The sequence below is a fragment of the Epinephelus lanceolatus genome, chromosome 6 (assembly GCF_041903045.1).
Source record: "Epinephelus lanceolatus isolate andai-2023 chromosome 6, ASM4190304v1, whole genome shotgun sequence".
Lineage (NCBI taxonomy): Eukaryota > Metazoa > Chordata > Actinopteri > Perciformes > Serranidae > Epinephelus > Epinephelus lanceolatus.
The window spans coordinates 11,939,478-11,955,938 of record NC_135739.1 but is presented as its reverse complement, the minus strand read 5'-3'; the positions used below and the strand labels follow the sequence as shown (position 1 = coordinate 11,955,938).

At 37.6% G+C, this 16,461-nt stretch overlaps 1 protein-coding gene across 2 annotated transcripts; it reads left to right on the top strand.

The window, feature by feature from the left end:
• Nucleotides 1-1,452: 1,452 nt before the first annotated feature.
• Nucleotides 1,453-14,854, top strand: marchf2 (membrane-associated ring finger (C3HC4) 2). Of its 2 annotated transcripts, none has more exons than XM_033621814.2 (5): nt 1,453-2,042; nt 6,690-6,995; nt 8,882-9,086; nt 9,377-9,586; nt 10,212-14,854. In XM_033621814.2, exons 2-5 carry the CDS (start codon nt 6,814-6,816, stop codon nt 10,368-10,370), a joined length of 756 nt encoding a protein of 251 aa, XP_033477705.1. In that variant the 5' UTR covers nt 1,453-2,042; nt 6,690-6,813; the 3' UTR covers nt 10,371-14,854. The 2 variants fall into 2 exon arrangements, with proteins under 2 accessions (XP_033477705.1, XP_033477707.1); XM_033621816.2 differs by having other exon boundaries at nt 1,466-2,042; nt 8,882-9,077.
• The last annotated feature ends 1,607 nt before the right edge of the window (nt 14,855-16,461 follow it).

The following is a 16,461-nucleotide window of genomic DNA, read 5'->3' as shown; positions in this document are numbered from 1 at the left end:
GTGCAAAGGCTCACAGTAAATAATGAAAAAAACAAACCTTGTCAATGTAAATACATTTTTGCACAACTTAATATTTTAAAACGAATCAGTTCATGATGTAAAAATTGTTTTAAAAATTGAAAAAAATGCACATTGGTGGGAATTTATGAAAAGTGTTAATTATAAGAATAAGATATGCTTTATTAATCCAGAGGGGAAATTCAGTTTTTTCACTCTGTTGTCATACACACACAGGTCCGAAATACACACACATGCACTAATAGGACCTATACATGCAATAATGAAGAGATGTCAGAGTGAGGGGGCTCAAGGATACTCTGGCAGTGCACAGGAGGCGAACTGACACCTCTATAGCCACCAGTTCACACTCCATATTTGGTCCGGACGTGGACTTGAACCCTATGGACTTAGTAACTGCCGTCCCAATGAATTTATGTAAATAATAATTGATAATATTTATTATGCATTTGAATGACCTGCCATTTCCAGGACTGTACAATAGAGAGCTGCAATGTTTAGTTAATTAATTGAGTATTCAATCAATGGAAAATTAATCAGCAACTATTTTGATCATCAATTATTCTCAAGCAAAAATGACAACTGTGATATTTCCAGGTTCGCAAATGTGCTAACATTACAGTAAATGTAATATTTGGGGGTTTGGAAAAGTTGGTTGAACAAAACAAGACATTTGATGAACCAAATTTAGGCTCTTTTCTCATTTCAATTCAGTTTAATAGGCAAAAGAATGATTAGAGTTAACCCTTTGAAACCTGGAGCCGCATCACTTTTCTTGTGCTGCTGTTTTCAGAGACCCTTCACAAGTATTTAAACCTCTGAACCCTGAGCAAATTGGTGCAATGCCTTTCAAAAACGAGAAAAAAAGGCAATGAGCAACTTGGTGAGAAATGTCCCACAAATTGCAAAAAGTTAATAAATTCAGAAAATTATTATTATTATTATTTTGAAAAAATGGGGGAAATAGCAAGGGAAAAAAAATATTTATAATTATTTATTACATTTCAAATTTTTTTTAAAATAATTTGTTCAGGTCATTTCATTGTTTGTTTTTAACTTTCTTTGTCTTTTTTTTTTTTTACTAATTTTCTTGCTTTTTAATTTTCTTTTTTTTTTTTACTCTTTTCTAAAGATTAAATTAAATTAAATATTTTTGGGTCATTTCTTCCTCTTGTGTTTTGCCCATTGCCTTCTTCACATGTTTAAAAAAAAAGCCAATTTGCAGGACACTGAATGGGAACAACTAATCACATGAAAAACAGTATTAGTCAGAATGGTAAAATAGATAATTAAATAAGTAAACAAGATATAATAATACATATCTGATGTGTCTCATATATGTTTAGCTAAAAAACATGTTTTGTGTATCTGGGTGTGGAAAAAAAACAAGTAGCAGAGGACTAGATCTGTGTTTTTTTTTAATATTTTGTCGACCAAACGATTTATCGAGAAAATACACCACCAATTAATCGGTAATGAGCATAATCGTTTTCCCTTGTAAAAAAAAAAGTTGAAATATTTTTTTAAATGTGTGCGGTTAAATTCAGCTTGTGTTTGAGAGTTTTGGTTAAAAAATTGTCTTTAATTTTAAACGTATTATAGAGCTGATTAGATCCTGGTCGGCCAGCTCTGTTTGTTTCCTCTGGCTTTGTGCTGCGCATGAGATGTTTTCAGTGAGCTCGTCCCTCCCTTTGGCAGGCTGCTGTTTCCCACAATCACATTTTAACGTGTCCGGTGTGTGTCTGAGTGTTCTCCGTCTGCACCGCAGAGGCAGACAGCTGATGATGAGCCTCTGGGGGATATTTAAAGCTCTGGGAAAGCGGAAGCCTGGCCTGCTCTGTGTTATCAGCTGAGAGCTGCTGCTAGCTAGCACAGCGCTCTGTTAGCATATTAGCTAGCGAGTGGAGCCGCATTTTGACTAGTTAATTCACACGTACAACTGAAAATGAAGCGAAGGGGAAACAGGAGGTTGTTGTGGCGGTAACGCCTGCCGATGTGACACATCTTTAAGGAGACGACACGGGGTGAGTGGACGTTTGTAAGCTTTCGTTTTTACAGCAGACGGACGGCTAGCAGCTAGCTGTTAGCTAGTGACAACTGGCGGCTAGCTAACAACACACCTGTAACGGTCGCCAACTGACAGCGTTTATTTAACTTACTGGACAATGAACGTTGATATTGAATTGAAAAAATTTAAAAACTAAGATAATGCTTTTAATGTCTTAAATATGGCGCTGCAGCATAGCTAACAGCGTATATTTATCTATGTTCCCTTGGCTCTATGTTCCCCAACACAATATCCTGTAAATATGACACATTAACACCTCTCATAAATGTTGAGCTGTTCAATACATGTGGTGAAATTATCCTCATATACCTGATACCATAGTAATGTTACACTCATAGTAATAAAACAAGCTTCCTATCTATGTCGTTTTGTTTCTATATTTATACCCTCTCAAACCTACGCCCTCAGTTTTCGTGACTTTGGACAGTGATGTCTCAATCATGGCTGAATTTTTTACAACAAACTGCATTTGAAAGGTCCATCTCCTTTCATGTCTTTGCAATTTGAGCTGCGATGATAGCCCCCATCAGTCCCTGTCAATGTCAGTTTATATTGAGAGACGTATATAAATATTTGTTCACTTGGAAGACAGCTGTAAAGTTTGTCCTACATAGTCTGGATCAAAGCTTTAACAGCTGAATGCAGTGGTAACAACTTCTTGAGAAAAAGTGAAAATGAAAATTACTTTAGTTTGTTTGCAGTAATTTTATCATGTCCTGATGTTTCTGCACTCATCACTATTTTAAAAAGTAACCAGGTTACAGTCACATTCATGTACTGAATTGAAGCATTTGGCTCATTGATATCGATTTTAGATATTTATTTTGAACTTGAACATACAAACAAGCCCAAGAAAGTAGGCTAATATTTACAAGTAATGAAAAGTATAAGGTAAACACAGTTGTCAATGTATAGGTGCTTTGATTTACACATTGGAAAAGGAGTTGGAGGAAGTATAAACATATAAGACAGCTTCCTTATATTGATTAAAAGTTACATGAATTTATTAGTGATGCAAGATAGTGGATTTTTTGCCCGTATACAACAACTTATTTGGCCGATAACCAATACTGATATACCCATTTTTTTCCCCCACCTAAATTTAGTGATCATCAGGTCTCTTCTGTAGTGGAATTAACATCATATTATGCATGTATACTCTTATCATGACATGAAATACAATGCTTTTCAGTGTATGTAATATTTAGTCATTGTGCAAAATAAGAAAAGGCATATGTTGGACGATACTAATAATTCATTTTAAAGCTGATATTGGCCCAGATTATCGTATTATCATGCCTCCCTATAATTTATGTTTCTATACTGATGTGTATTAAAAACACATTGGTCTGTTTCATTCCTGTGTTTTCATACATCACTCAGAAACTGTAACGGATAGATTTTGTTGTCGTCTTAGTTTTTGGGGGCTATCCTTTTGTTTATCTGGGTCAGGGATTGTGTCTCTTAATCATAGCCCCCCGTGCTGTATCAGTATGCATAAATAACAACACAAGGAAGTGATACTACAACAGCTTGCCTTTTATTTAAAAGGGTTAAGAGGTCATCTAACATTTGCAATGCAGGTGTGAGCAGCATTATATGATATTTGGGAACTGTTATAAACTATCTACAGTTAAAGTTACCTACACCATCTACAGTTTTAACTCAATTTAATTCAATTTTAGTTCAATTTATTTATTTATTGTCATTCTTTCAGTAGCATACGGTGAACGAAAAGTCATCACTCATGAATCCAAGTGCAGTAAGAACACGTAGCAAAGAAGACAAGAGATTTAACATGGACATGACAACATTAAAGTGCAATGAAGTGCATTGTAAATCTCATAAAATAGAAATAGATTAGTGCAGAGGAATAAATATTAAACTAACTAAACTAATAAAACTAACTAACTAACTAAACTAATAAAACAGCAAAATGATGATCTGGATAACAGTCAAAATTAATTTAAGGGCTACATATTTAATATAATGGACAAAAACTGCTCTCCACTGGGATATTAGATCATTGTAGTTGTTTGTAGAAGCTGTAGAAAATAAGCAGATGACCAGAATATAATACAATAATCATATCTAATGGGCTGAGGATGTTTTTATGCTGAAATGGCTGCAGAGTGTAAATATTTGTATTAATTATCCATAAGGAGATGGAATAAAGACCCAAAATCCCATAAATTCACGCAGGAATTTCAGCACCATCTGTCATGTTAAACGTCCTGTTTAAAAACAACAACAGTTATGAGTACATGGGATTATATGCTATATTAGTGTGGGTGCAGTGCTGTGGTTTAATGTGTATACAGCTACAGGCCAGTGACCCAGTCTTTACCTAATAGTCTGGCATGAAGGATCAAATGTGGGCTTAGTGTGTGCTACAGTTATGCACTCAAATGTAGACGTGCTGCCGTCACTGAAATCCTGAAAAGGCAGAGAAGCTCAACATTTATTTAAAATGAAAGAAGCTACTTCAATACCTACACTCATATCAGATATAGTTTTTGGTTTTAGAGTATCTTTTGTTTCATTAAAATGAAAACATTTCACTCAGAAATTCATTTGTCACTAGTGTGTTGTCGTACAGGATAATTTCCAAACAGCAAGACAAACGCACTGTAGGAAATGCAGCGGCCTGCGTCTTATCTGTAGTGAAGGGTTATCTGAGGGGAGACAGCTGTTTATCAGTCTGCTGCACATCACACTCACTGCCTCTGACAATAGCTTGTGCTTTTATAATGGATTAGCAGCTGCTTTGGGAGAATTGGCCCACCTCCAGACTGACAGCTTTCTTGTAAATGACCCAGTGTCTTTGTAGATAACCTCAGTTATTCTCACATGGCAGGAAATTAATGGTCCATGAAGCATGCTTTCAAATAGGCTGTCAAAACAGAAAGTTTACCTAGAGCTAGGTTGTATTGGCAGTCATAATGTTTTACAGTACTCTTTTATTGCTATTTTATTGTTTAGTTTCACAGCTGAGCAGGGTATTATTACATTTAGCTGTAATGTAGCTGTAAGGACCAGGAAGACATTTAAGCTAACTTGATATCACAATATTGTGATGACTCAAATGACATTTCATAATTTTGATACATCACTTTAATATATTTGTATACATGTAAATGTCAGCTTGCTTGCTTCTGAATTATATTATACTGTGTAGTAATTTTACATTCTTGTCCTGTAATCAGGGCTGCAACAAATTATTATTATTATTATTTTCATCGTTGATTAATGTGTCAGTTGTTTTCTGGATTAATTGATTAGTTGTCCGGTCTGAAAAATGTTGATCATTGTTTCCTAAAGCCCAAGATGACGTCCTCAAATGTCTTGTTTTGTCCACAACCCAAAGACACTCAGTTTACTGTCACAGTGGAGGAAAGAAACAAAAAAATATTCACATTTAAGAAGCTGGAAAAAAGATTTTTCTATTAAAAATTACTCAAACTGATAAAATGATTTTGAAATTAGCTGGCGATTAATTTAATAGTTGACAACTAATTGATTAATCAATTAAATTGTAATATATCATTATTTTGCTGTTCGTGGGGACTTTATAAGTAAAGGTGGGAACACCACATAGGTCTTGTATTCAGATTTTGTTTTACTTTACTGTTAATTACTGTATTAGTATTAATTAAAATGTACTTAAAGTCACTCATTATGCAGAAAGGCCAGTTTCAGAATATTATATTTCTGGATTATATTTATTGATCCATCAGTGTGTAAGGATCACTTTAATGGTGTAGATAATTAAGGCGGGGCTAATTTTAACTACTTTATATACTGCTACCAGGGGTGTAAATATAGACAGTGCAGGCAGGGCGGCTGCAGCGGGGCCTGTGAGGTGAAGGGGTCCATAGGGACAGTGGGCCCTCCAACAACATGTAGAGTAGAAAACAGGACTGCCACCTTTAGATATGCTTGTGTTTAAAGAGCTCATTAGATGAAAAAAATAGTGCAATTTGCTAGACTACATGTGCCTTTGAAAAGGCAAACCCATCACGATCATGGTTTTGTTTTGTGTTTTTTGTAATATAGTCAGTAACAATCTAAATGCCTATTCTACATAAACAACAAATAAGCTATGAAAGTGATTGAATTAAATGAACAATTCCCTATTTTCTTTTTTTGTCATGTACCTATATGCGATGAGGATTTATGGGTAACATATGTTGGTGTTATCCAATGTCAAGTCTCCATTGGATCATATGATGAGATGATAAGATAATACAGTAACCAGTTTAAGCGCATCAATAGCAGCTAGTGTGCACTGGGTCCCACATAACTACCATACACCACTGACACTGTATTATGATAATACATAATGTTTAATTTGTTAATTTAGATTTTGGATTTATACATTTTATCTGCAAAGTAGCTAAAGCTGTAAAAACAAAATACAGAGTGCAATACATGGCTCTGAAATGCAGTCAAGTAGAAGTATAAAGTAGCTTAAAATGGAAATACTCAAGTGCCTCAAAACCGTACTTAACAATACTTAAGTTAAAGTACTTAACTTACTTTCTATCACTGATACTGTTTACATGAAAAAGCCGCTCATTGTCTGTTTTTCTCCTGTTTGTAGAAACTAACCGTTCCCAACCTGTGGACAGTAGAGTTTGTGCTTCCCACTCCCCACATCAATCTTCACCTCTGACCCTCTACACCCTCACCTCCACCTCTACGGCCAGCGCCTGGCCTCTGTAACCATGACGACAGGTGGGTGTTGCCACCTGCCTGGCTCTCTGTGTGACTGTGCAAGCACCACTGGCCTGTGGAAGAGCGTCGAGGAAGGAGGTGGTGAGGGGTGCCAGGCGCTCTACGTCACCCAGGTTACAGCCATAGACGGACGGTTGCTTTCCTCTGTGCTCAAACCAATGAGTACGCAAAGGTGAGACTTACTTACGCTCATGTTGTCAGGGGAGAAGTCCATGATTACAACTGCCACTTTTTACACAACAGACATTTTAACTCATCACAGTAGGAAAAAGCCTAACAGCTGAAATACATGGGGCACTTTCACGGTGCATCACATAGGTGGAGTGGAGCAGGCCTTTTACCTGCTGCACAGACTCTGTCTTTGCAGCGTGTGGATGCTGCCATCTGCTGTGTACTGAGTTTTGCCAAGTGATAAAGTAGTTAGTTATGCAGGGTTTGGAAGCGTAGGCTTTAGTAACTGGCACTGAATTAATTGGGTGGATTAATTGGCTGGTTGATTATTTGCTGCTTTGCATTGCCTCACGTACAGTGAGGCATTCATTGTAATCGTTTCATTAAACAGATTGTATTTGTTTTCTACACTTTTCTGTCACTTTTCTGTGTAGGTTTTTTTTTTTTAATTATATTTTTGGGGCTTTTTTGCCTTAAATGACAGGGTAGTCTCAAGCATGGGGGGCTTGGGGTGCCCGCTCTACCCACAATGCTACTGGGTGCCCCTCTATGTAGTTTTTACCTGTTGCAGAGCCACACGTAGAGAGAATAGAAACGCAGCGTGAAATTACCATCGAGCAACATGGTGCTTGCACGGGCAAGCGCAGCTTCTGTGGTCAGTGTAGCAGCTTCAGTTGATAATAATGGACGTGCTCTGCTGCAACAGACGTTCGCGTCCGTGTCCCATATATTTCAGCTGTAAGATTATTACACGTACCCTTTTTACTTTAATCATTTTGGACAGTTCCCTTTAGATTTATACACTGAAAATGAAAGAAAGGGAACAAAATATATGTATATTATGTTGTTACAATCCCAGCTCTTAAGCTGCAACAATGATAAGAGACGAGATGAGTGTACAAATAGTTAAAAGCTTACTTATTTACAAAGTAACAATTAGGGATAGACCGATATGGATTTTTTAGGGCCGATGCCAATACCAATTTTTTTCCATCACCCTTAGCCGATGACCGATTATGGACTGCCGATTTTCTTGAGCCGATATTTGGGGCCGATACTGCTTTTGCTCCCTCAATTTACATAAAAAAAAATGACACAATGATAACAAATATTACAGGTCTCAAGTTTAAAATAAGAAACATTTATTGAACAGTAAAAAATACTAAAACACGATGGAAAGTTGAGGTAGAACAGGTAGAATATTATTATTATTATTACTATTATTATTATTATTATTATACATTCAAATAAAAAAAGAGTTCAGTGCTCTTAAATCTTCCAGTAATGTCTTTATAAAATAAACAAATATTTAAGCTGAAGCATAAATAAAACAACAACTACTGTACACAGTAGGATTCAACAGCTTTGTTCAACTTAACCACATATTTTCAAATGAAAAAAGTGCCAGGGAAAAATAAATCCGCGAACCCACGCACGTATCGGCCGATGCCGATAAAAGTAAAAAACTCAAATATCGGCCCGATATATCGGCCGGCCGATGTATCGGTCTATCCTTAGTAACAATAGATAACCAAATAAACGTGAAAGTCAGTAATCAGTCATGCCCGTGTGTATGGGTATTTGGAAATGTCTGTAGAAAGCCTAAAGGACATCAGCTGTGCCGCAAAGGAAGAGAGCGATTAAGTTTGAAGGTTATTGCATTTACTGCACTTTTAAAGACGTAAATGTGTGTGAGTAATGTGATCACATGATTCAGTTCTGCCGACTGATAAGCAAACCTGATGAAGACATTAAATTTGTTGTTCACTCTTCCACCTGCAGAAAGTGCTTAAATGTATCCATTAATTCTGGTCCACATGTGCATGTCTGTTTCATAACTGTATTTGGCTAAAAAGTTATTTCTTAACATCTCTCATTTTGTCTCAGTGATGGTCCCATCTGTCGTATTTGCCACGAAGGAGGCAACAGCGAGGGTCTCCTGTCTCCATGCGACTGCACGGGCACCCTGGGCACGGTCCACAAGAGCTGCTTGGAGAAGTGGCTGTCATCTTCCAACACCAGCTACTGTGAGCTCTGCCACACGGAGTTCAGCATCGAGCGCCGACCGAGGCCTCTCACAGAGGTAACAAAGGTCAATGCCCTTTGCCTTGTCTGCATCAATCTTTCTGCCTGTCTTTTTATTCTGCTTTGGTTGGGCTGCCGTTTGTGAATGACTGTGGATATATAAATGTGCGAAGGAGAAGTAGCTTTTTTCCCTCATCTTTCAGCTTGCTTGCTTACTTGTTGTTGAAGTGTGTCTTTACTGTTCTTGATTGACTTAAGATCTTTCTCTCTGTCTGTCTACCTTTCCCTTGCCTCTCTCTTGCTCGTATATATTCTCCCTCTTCTCTATTGTTCTGTCTCCTATTTCTTCTTCTACAGTGGCTGCGGGACCCCGGCCCTCGTAATGAGAAAAGGACACTGTTCTGTGACATGGTGTGCTTCCTGTTTATCACGCCCCTAGCAGCCATTTCAGGCTGGCTGTGCCTGAGAGGTGCTCAGGACCATCTTCAGCTGGGGAGCTGGCTGCAGGCTGTGGGCCTCATCGCCCTCACCATCGCACTCTTCACCATCTATGTCCTGTGGACCCTGGTAAAATTCACACACAGATCAGGCTGTAGCACTGTTGTAATGCAAGTTTAAAGGTCCAGTGTGTAGGATTTAGGAGGATATATTTGCATTAGTTGAATATAATAGACATAACTATGTTTGTATTAGTGTATCGTCTCCAAATTTAAGAATCATTGTGTTTTTGTTATCTTGGAATGACTTATGGAGCAGGTCCTCTTCTACAGAGTCTGCCATGTTGTTCTACAGTAGCCCAGAACAGACAAACCAAACACTGTCTCTGGATATAGCATTTGCGTTTTTGTGTTAGCCACCGCAGTCCTCCTACACACTTGGGACATGGGAGACGTTTCAGTTGGTTGCAATCTGCAGTCTCGCCAGTAGATGCCACTAAATCCTACACACTGGACCTTTAAAGCGCTTGAGTTTTAAAATTGCCTGCTAATTTGCCTTTGGGATAGCTCACTGTATTACATAGAGTGGGTGGCAGTCAAGCTGCGACAAGCTCACAATTTCCATTTGAAGGCAGCGTGTTATATTAAAGGCCTATAAGTGAACTTCATGCTCACCAACACAAATAACAAGCTAAGTGCTCATGTACATTATTGACCTCCTATTTCTGTCTCTTCTTACCTGGTTGTCTGTGCAGGTATCTTTCCGCTACCACTGTCAGCTGTACTCTGAGTGGAGAAGAACAAACCAGAAAGTACGTCTGCTCATTCCTGAAGCCAAGGAGTCTAACTCTTCCCAGCATTCCTTGCTCTCCACCAAACTGATGAAGAAGTCTGCCAATGAGAGTATAGTATGAGACCAAACGGAGACAGCTGATGATAATGGTGTCTTTTCTGTGTGGCGGCTGATTGTCGCCTGCCAGCTAGCCTTTAAAGAAGCACTTGTGGGCTTTTTTTTTTTTTGTTGCTTTCTACAAAAAAAAAGTCTTTGCCCCATCGGTACTTAACTCACATCACTTTTTAAAACAGAAGCCTAAAAGAGCACATTTAAATGGGTGTTGACCAAGTTTATGCAAAGGCACTGAAGAGCGTGACAGATGTGGAGAAGACATTGCCCGAGACATGGAACAGTCTCAAAAGTCATGGATACGATGATCATGTTTAATCACAGTGACAGTAGTAAAAGAAACGACCAAACGAACTTGTTCAGTGGATTGTGAAATGTTTTAAGTATTGTTCTGCTTGGATTCAACAACCCATCGATGGTCCACATGTGACTGCAGAGCACAGGAGGTCCAGTCATTGTCGTGCAGCAATGATGAAAGTGTAAACCGCTAGAAACATGTCATATGTGGGCGTGCCCTTATCTACATAGGCCTTGCATTCTCTGCACAGTGTTGCCCATCGAGGAGCTCTTTGACACGATTATTGTGTGACCCTGTGTTAATCTGTAAAGGAAAAAAAAGCTTTGATTTATTCACCCGAAGCTTTTAGTTTTCGCACAAGCCTATTGGACTTCTTTCAAGGTTTTTTTTTTTTTTTTTTTTTTTTTTTAAATCCTACATCTGTTTTTACATTTCATCCAAGAATGGATGGCAGCATAGCGTTCGTAAAGCCAGAGATTGTGCAATAAAACACTGTGGACATGGAGGACTTCACAGTACATGAAGAGACCTCTCCCAACATGCACAGTTATGCATGCAAGCACTGTTAATAAAAAATTAGGGGGGGGGATTTTTTTTAAATTTTTATTTTGTAGTGTTAGCGTATTGTAAAATCCTTTTGTGGTTTAAAAAAAAAAAGTTTCTTAAACCACTAAACAGAATCAGTATTCCTACTGCAGTAGGGTTTAACAGCGTCCTCATAGAGGTTCTTATATTATCAGCACTTAGCAAGTAGGTCTTGTATAGATCGATAGAAAACTCCATGAAAATGGCTCTCAGAGGATCCAAGAGTCTGTTGGGTGGCTGATGCAGTGTACTAAAGCATCCTTTTAACTGCCTGTTAAAGTACTTAATTATTGCTATTTTTGTTCTGTGTATTTTATTTTATTTTATTCAATTAGTTTCCGTAAGTAACACCAAATATCAGGGAAACTTCCTGCAAGCAATCACCATTGTAGTCATGATCAAACATCATCGATAAAAGCAACTTCTGTGCTGGTGTTCAGTGCTTCTGCCAGTCTAACATGAAGTTTACTCACCAACAACGACTTTAATGGTGGGTGTATTATGCAAGCACCACTTCTTTTTTGTTGTTTTTTTTACTTTAAGGAAGCCACTAAACGCTTGTGTGCTTTTTTTCTAAGTCCATTTGATGGTTGTCGGTGTTTTCAGGGTGTAAACTTGCCCTCATCATGTTTTGATGTTACTGACCAGACATTTTTGGGTCTGTATTGGTTGTTTGAGAGAGTAAAGAAAATCCACTTCTCTCTTGTGTACATAGTTTGGTGCAGTTTATAATCAAGTCACGTTGAGTGGCCCTTCAGAGAACTCAAAACGCAGTAGCTGCCTGGTTTCCAGATTTATGGGGTCATAGCATTGAGATTTTAACAGTTTACTTCATTCCACTTCAGTTAGGTTGTAGAAGGACGGTTAATTGACGTGAACACACTGCGGTCTGACTGTGGCTGCAAGGAACGTCATAGGCTGAAACATGTTGGCCTAACGCTTGTCGTTTTGGAGTGTTGAAGGTGTTAAAGAAGGTTTAACCTAAAATCAACAATACATGTTTTTCCTCTTACCCGTAGTGCTATTTATCAGTCGAGATTGTTTTGGTGTGAGTTGCTGAGTGTTGAGATATCAGCCGTAGAGATGTCTGACTCTCTTCAGTATAATGGAACTAGATGGCGCTCGGCTTGTGGTGCTCGAAGTGCCAAAAAAAAAAATACATTCAAAAATGTCTCTTTCCAGAAATCATGACCCAGTTTAAGATAATACACACACTTTGTTGTGAGCAGTTTCATGTGGGAACTTTTTTCTTTCTGCTGAACTACATCCGCCAACCGTATCACTGCACAGAAGGAAGTGTGCATCTACTCATGCTAGCTCACCTAGCACCACTAAGCAAGCTGACGTCACAGCTTAGCAGAGGAGGATGGCGATAATGTTTACATCTCACGTTGTCACAAACACGAGTAGATGTGGGTGTACTTGTCGGTGAAGATTCTCAGTCATCCAGGTCATGGTAATCGTCAGTGCTAATATCATAGGCAACTGGACTTGCTTGCGTTTCTTGAAGATGTTTCGCTTCTCATCCAAGAAGCTTCTTCAGTTCTAAATGACTGGTACAAAGTTGCAGGCTGTAAACCCTGTGTGGGTGGGAACCCTTGCAGAGTCATAGGGGTCACGTGAGCTCTTAGCCACCATGTGAGTCGTTAGGGTCAGGTGGGACCAGGGGTGAATGGGTGTGAAGTCCCTCTCCAGATGACTTCACACCCATTCACCCCTGGTCGTCTTCAAGAAACGCAAGCAAGTCCAGTTTCCTACAATATTAGCACTTAACGTTTTGCGGGTGTAGTTTGTTACAAAGTAAAATAGTTCCTACATGAAACTGCTCAAAGCACAGTCTGTTGATTATCTGAAGTAACTGGGTCATGATTTCAAGCCATCTAGATCGATTATATTGGAGAGAAGGCAGACATCTCTACGGCCGATACCTCCAACACTCTGCACCTCCCCAAAACAAACTCGACTGATAACCAGCTCTACAGGTAAAAGGGAAAATATGAAGTTTTGATTTCGGGGTGAACTGTCCCTTTAATGCTATGGTTCAGCATTATTGTGCAGATCTTACTATTTGTAAGTGTTTCATTTACGACTGCAGTCCTGTGGGGTGCAATAAAAAAATCAGCATTGAAGCAAAGAGGCAAACTTAAAACAAGTTGACTAGTTGATTACTATTTTTCAAGATCACAATTATTTGCTTTTGGATTTTTCTCGATTCAGTGGAATGACATTTATATTTTTATTAATGAGTGACTTTTGATTATTATGCTTATTAATGATGATTAACATGTTGATGATTTTGTTCTTCCTATGTGCTTTTTGTTAACTTCTCCTACATGTCAAAGTAAAAGACATGGCTCCATGTCACAGAGACATTCAGTATTGACACAGAAACAATGCAGTACATGAGCTACGGTGTGCAGAGGCCAAAAGTCTGGATTTTATGCACAAGTGTTAATGTTTTTTATTTAAAATACGTATTATGTATTTAGTTAATAACAATCAGGCTCGACCAAACTATTTTACTGACACTGCTGTGTGGTGGCATTGTCACAAAGAGTCATCCGAGATCAGTTCAGTCCCTTTTTCAGAGCAGGTTTTTGGTTTACGGCTGCGGTCAGTAAGCATCAGTTACAGTTGTCCTCCTGCACTTTTGATTTTCATGCTAAAGAAACCCTGTGATGTGAGATGACATTACAAGTTAGGTGGTAAAGCATTAGTCGTAGAAGCGGGGTGCATCTCAGTATGGCTAATTTGGTGGAAAATTGACACCGTAAAGTGTTGACCATTAATCTGTTTGACTGCTGACAGTGTGGCTTCATCAGCAGTGGGTGTTAAAGTTATTTCCTCGCCCCGGCCTTTTGTCTGCACTCATTACACTTTGTTAGCTCCTGGTGGGTTGTCCCACATTCTGCCCCAGTTAATCGTTTGTTTGTGTTTTTAACTGATCTCAGAACAAAGGATTATATCCTGCAATACTGCGATGCACCCGGGGGGGCTTACAAGCTTAGACGGCATTTGATCATCCATGTGTTTACTGTTTGTCGTGTTGGGACACTGATCTGATGCAATGTAAAGAGCTGAGGTGCAGGAAGTCAACAAACAACTGAATCTGTACTGAAATGCAGAAGATGTGTGACGGCTATAATAATGTTAATTTTATAGTTTTGGAAGTTGCCTACAAAGTATGCAATACTGCTTCCTCTTCGGCTCCCTGCAGATCCTCATATCTCCAAAGAGTTTTTAAGTGTTATTACACTTTAACCATTATGTAATACTTTTTTCACAACTCAAATCCAGAAAGGGATTTTAAATTTTCTTTGTTGTTTATTATTACACCAATGAACATGTAAATGTTAATGTTACTTCTGTTGTGTCTAACATTTTTTTGTAATCTTTCTACATGTACTTTTCGGAGGGAGGGTGTGTTGATATGTATCATTTGTAATTTATGTTGCAATTCTTCAGTATTCACATTTTGAAAATACAATGTTTATGGTGTGCTGTGGAAAAAAAAAGAAAGATGTCTTCACCAAAATACTGGTACCTGCAATCAGCCAAGAATTGTTTGCAAAGCAAATAAAACACAATGATAAATTCTGGGTGAACATTAATTCAAGTGATTTGTTTTTTTATTTTAGATAGCTGTGTTAATCCTGTCTGTGTTCTGCTCTGTACGACTGGTCATGGTATAAAACATTACTTCATCACCACAGTATAGATGCTATGATATGGCTGTTTACAGATGATCCTCTTTGTCCAGAGAGGATGAGATGTCATTATTATAAGTCTGTTTTTGGCCACAGCTGTATGAACCTCATTAAGCCTGCTGAAAAACAACTGCTGATGTCAAGTTTTGCTCCTGTGGAGACAGAAAGGAATCTCCTCGTCTCATCCACCACATCTGGAAAATATAAGCAGCTTAGTTAGAAAAACACGACTTTAAAATATTCCATATGCCGAGGAACAGTCTCCGCTCTCCAGGAAAAAAACTGAAAAAGTTTCAGTGGGTGTCGATCAGTCATCAAAATGAAAGGATATTTTCTATGACAATTTTATTGCATACTATACTATGACTTTTTTGAATGAAATTTTAGGAGCATACTACACTATGATTGAAGTTTTTTGGGGGGGGGAGTCTACACTATGACATTATTACATTTTATTGCACATTACACTATGATTTTTCAATGACTTTGATGGCATACTATATTATTTTATCACATACTATACTATGAAGTTTTTAGGGAAAAATTTTGGCACACTAAGCAATGACTTATCTGAGGTATGTCATGGCATGTTATTGATATGACATTATGTAAGATGACATTTTTATATTTTCACGGCATACTATTCAATAACATTGTCCGTGATATTTTGACGACATACTATACTGTGACTTTTTTTCATGACTTTGGACGACATACTATACTATGACATTTTTTCATGATTTTGGACAACATACTGTACTGTGACATTTTTCCGTGATTTTGTAGACATAGTATACTATGATGTTTTTCATGATTTTGGATGACATAGTATACTATGACATTTTTTCATGTTTTTGGAAGACACACTATACTATAACATTTTTTCATGTTTTTGGAAGACATACTATACTATAACATTTTTTCATGATTTTGGACGACATACTATGACATTTTTTCATGATTTTGGATGACATACTATACTATAACATTTTTTCATGATTTTTGACGACATACTATACTATGACGTTTTTTCATGATTTTGGACAACATACTGTACTGTGACATTTTTTCATGATTTTGTAGACATAGTATACTATGACTTTTTTCATGATTTTGGACGACATACTATACTATGATGTTTTTTTCATGATTTTGGACGACATACTATACTGTGACATTTTTCCATGATTTTTGACGACATACTATACTATGACATTGTTTCATGATTTTGGACGACATACTATACTATGACCTTTTTTTCGTGATTTTGGATGACGTACTATACTATGACATTGTTTCATAATTTTTGACGACATACTATACTATTGCGTTTTTTCATGATTTTGGACGACATACTATATTATGATGTTTTTTCATGATTTTGGACAACATACTGTACTGTGACATTTTTTCATGATTTTGTAGACATAGTATACTATGACTTTTTTCATGATTTTGGACGACATACTATACTATGATGTTTTTTCATGATTTTGGACAACATACTATAC

What these genes read in the sequence shown, in the direction of transcription:
- marchf2 (XM_033621814.2), top strand. Translation starts at nt 6,814, where the DNA reads ATGACGACAGGTGGGTGTTGCCACCTGCCTGGCTCTCTGTGTGACTGT. An exon ending in CTCTCACAGAGGTAACAAAG is followed by an intron (nt 9,087 to 9,376) that starts GTCAATGCCCTT and finishes CTTCTTCTACAG; the next exon opens with TGGCTGCGGGACCCCGGCCC. An exon ending in TCTATGTCCTGTGGACCCTG is followed by an intron (nt 9,587 to 10,211) that starts GTAAAATTCACA and finishes TTGTCTGTGCAG; the next exon opens with GTATCTTTCCGCTACCACTG.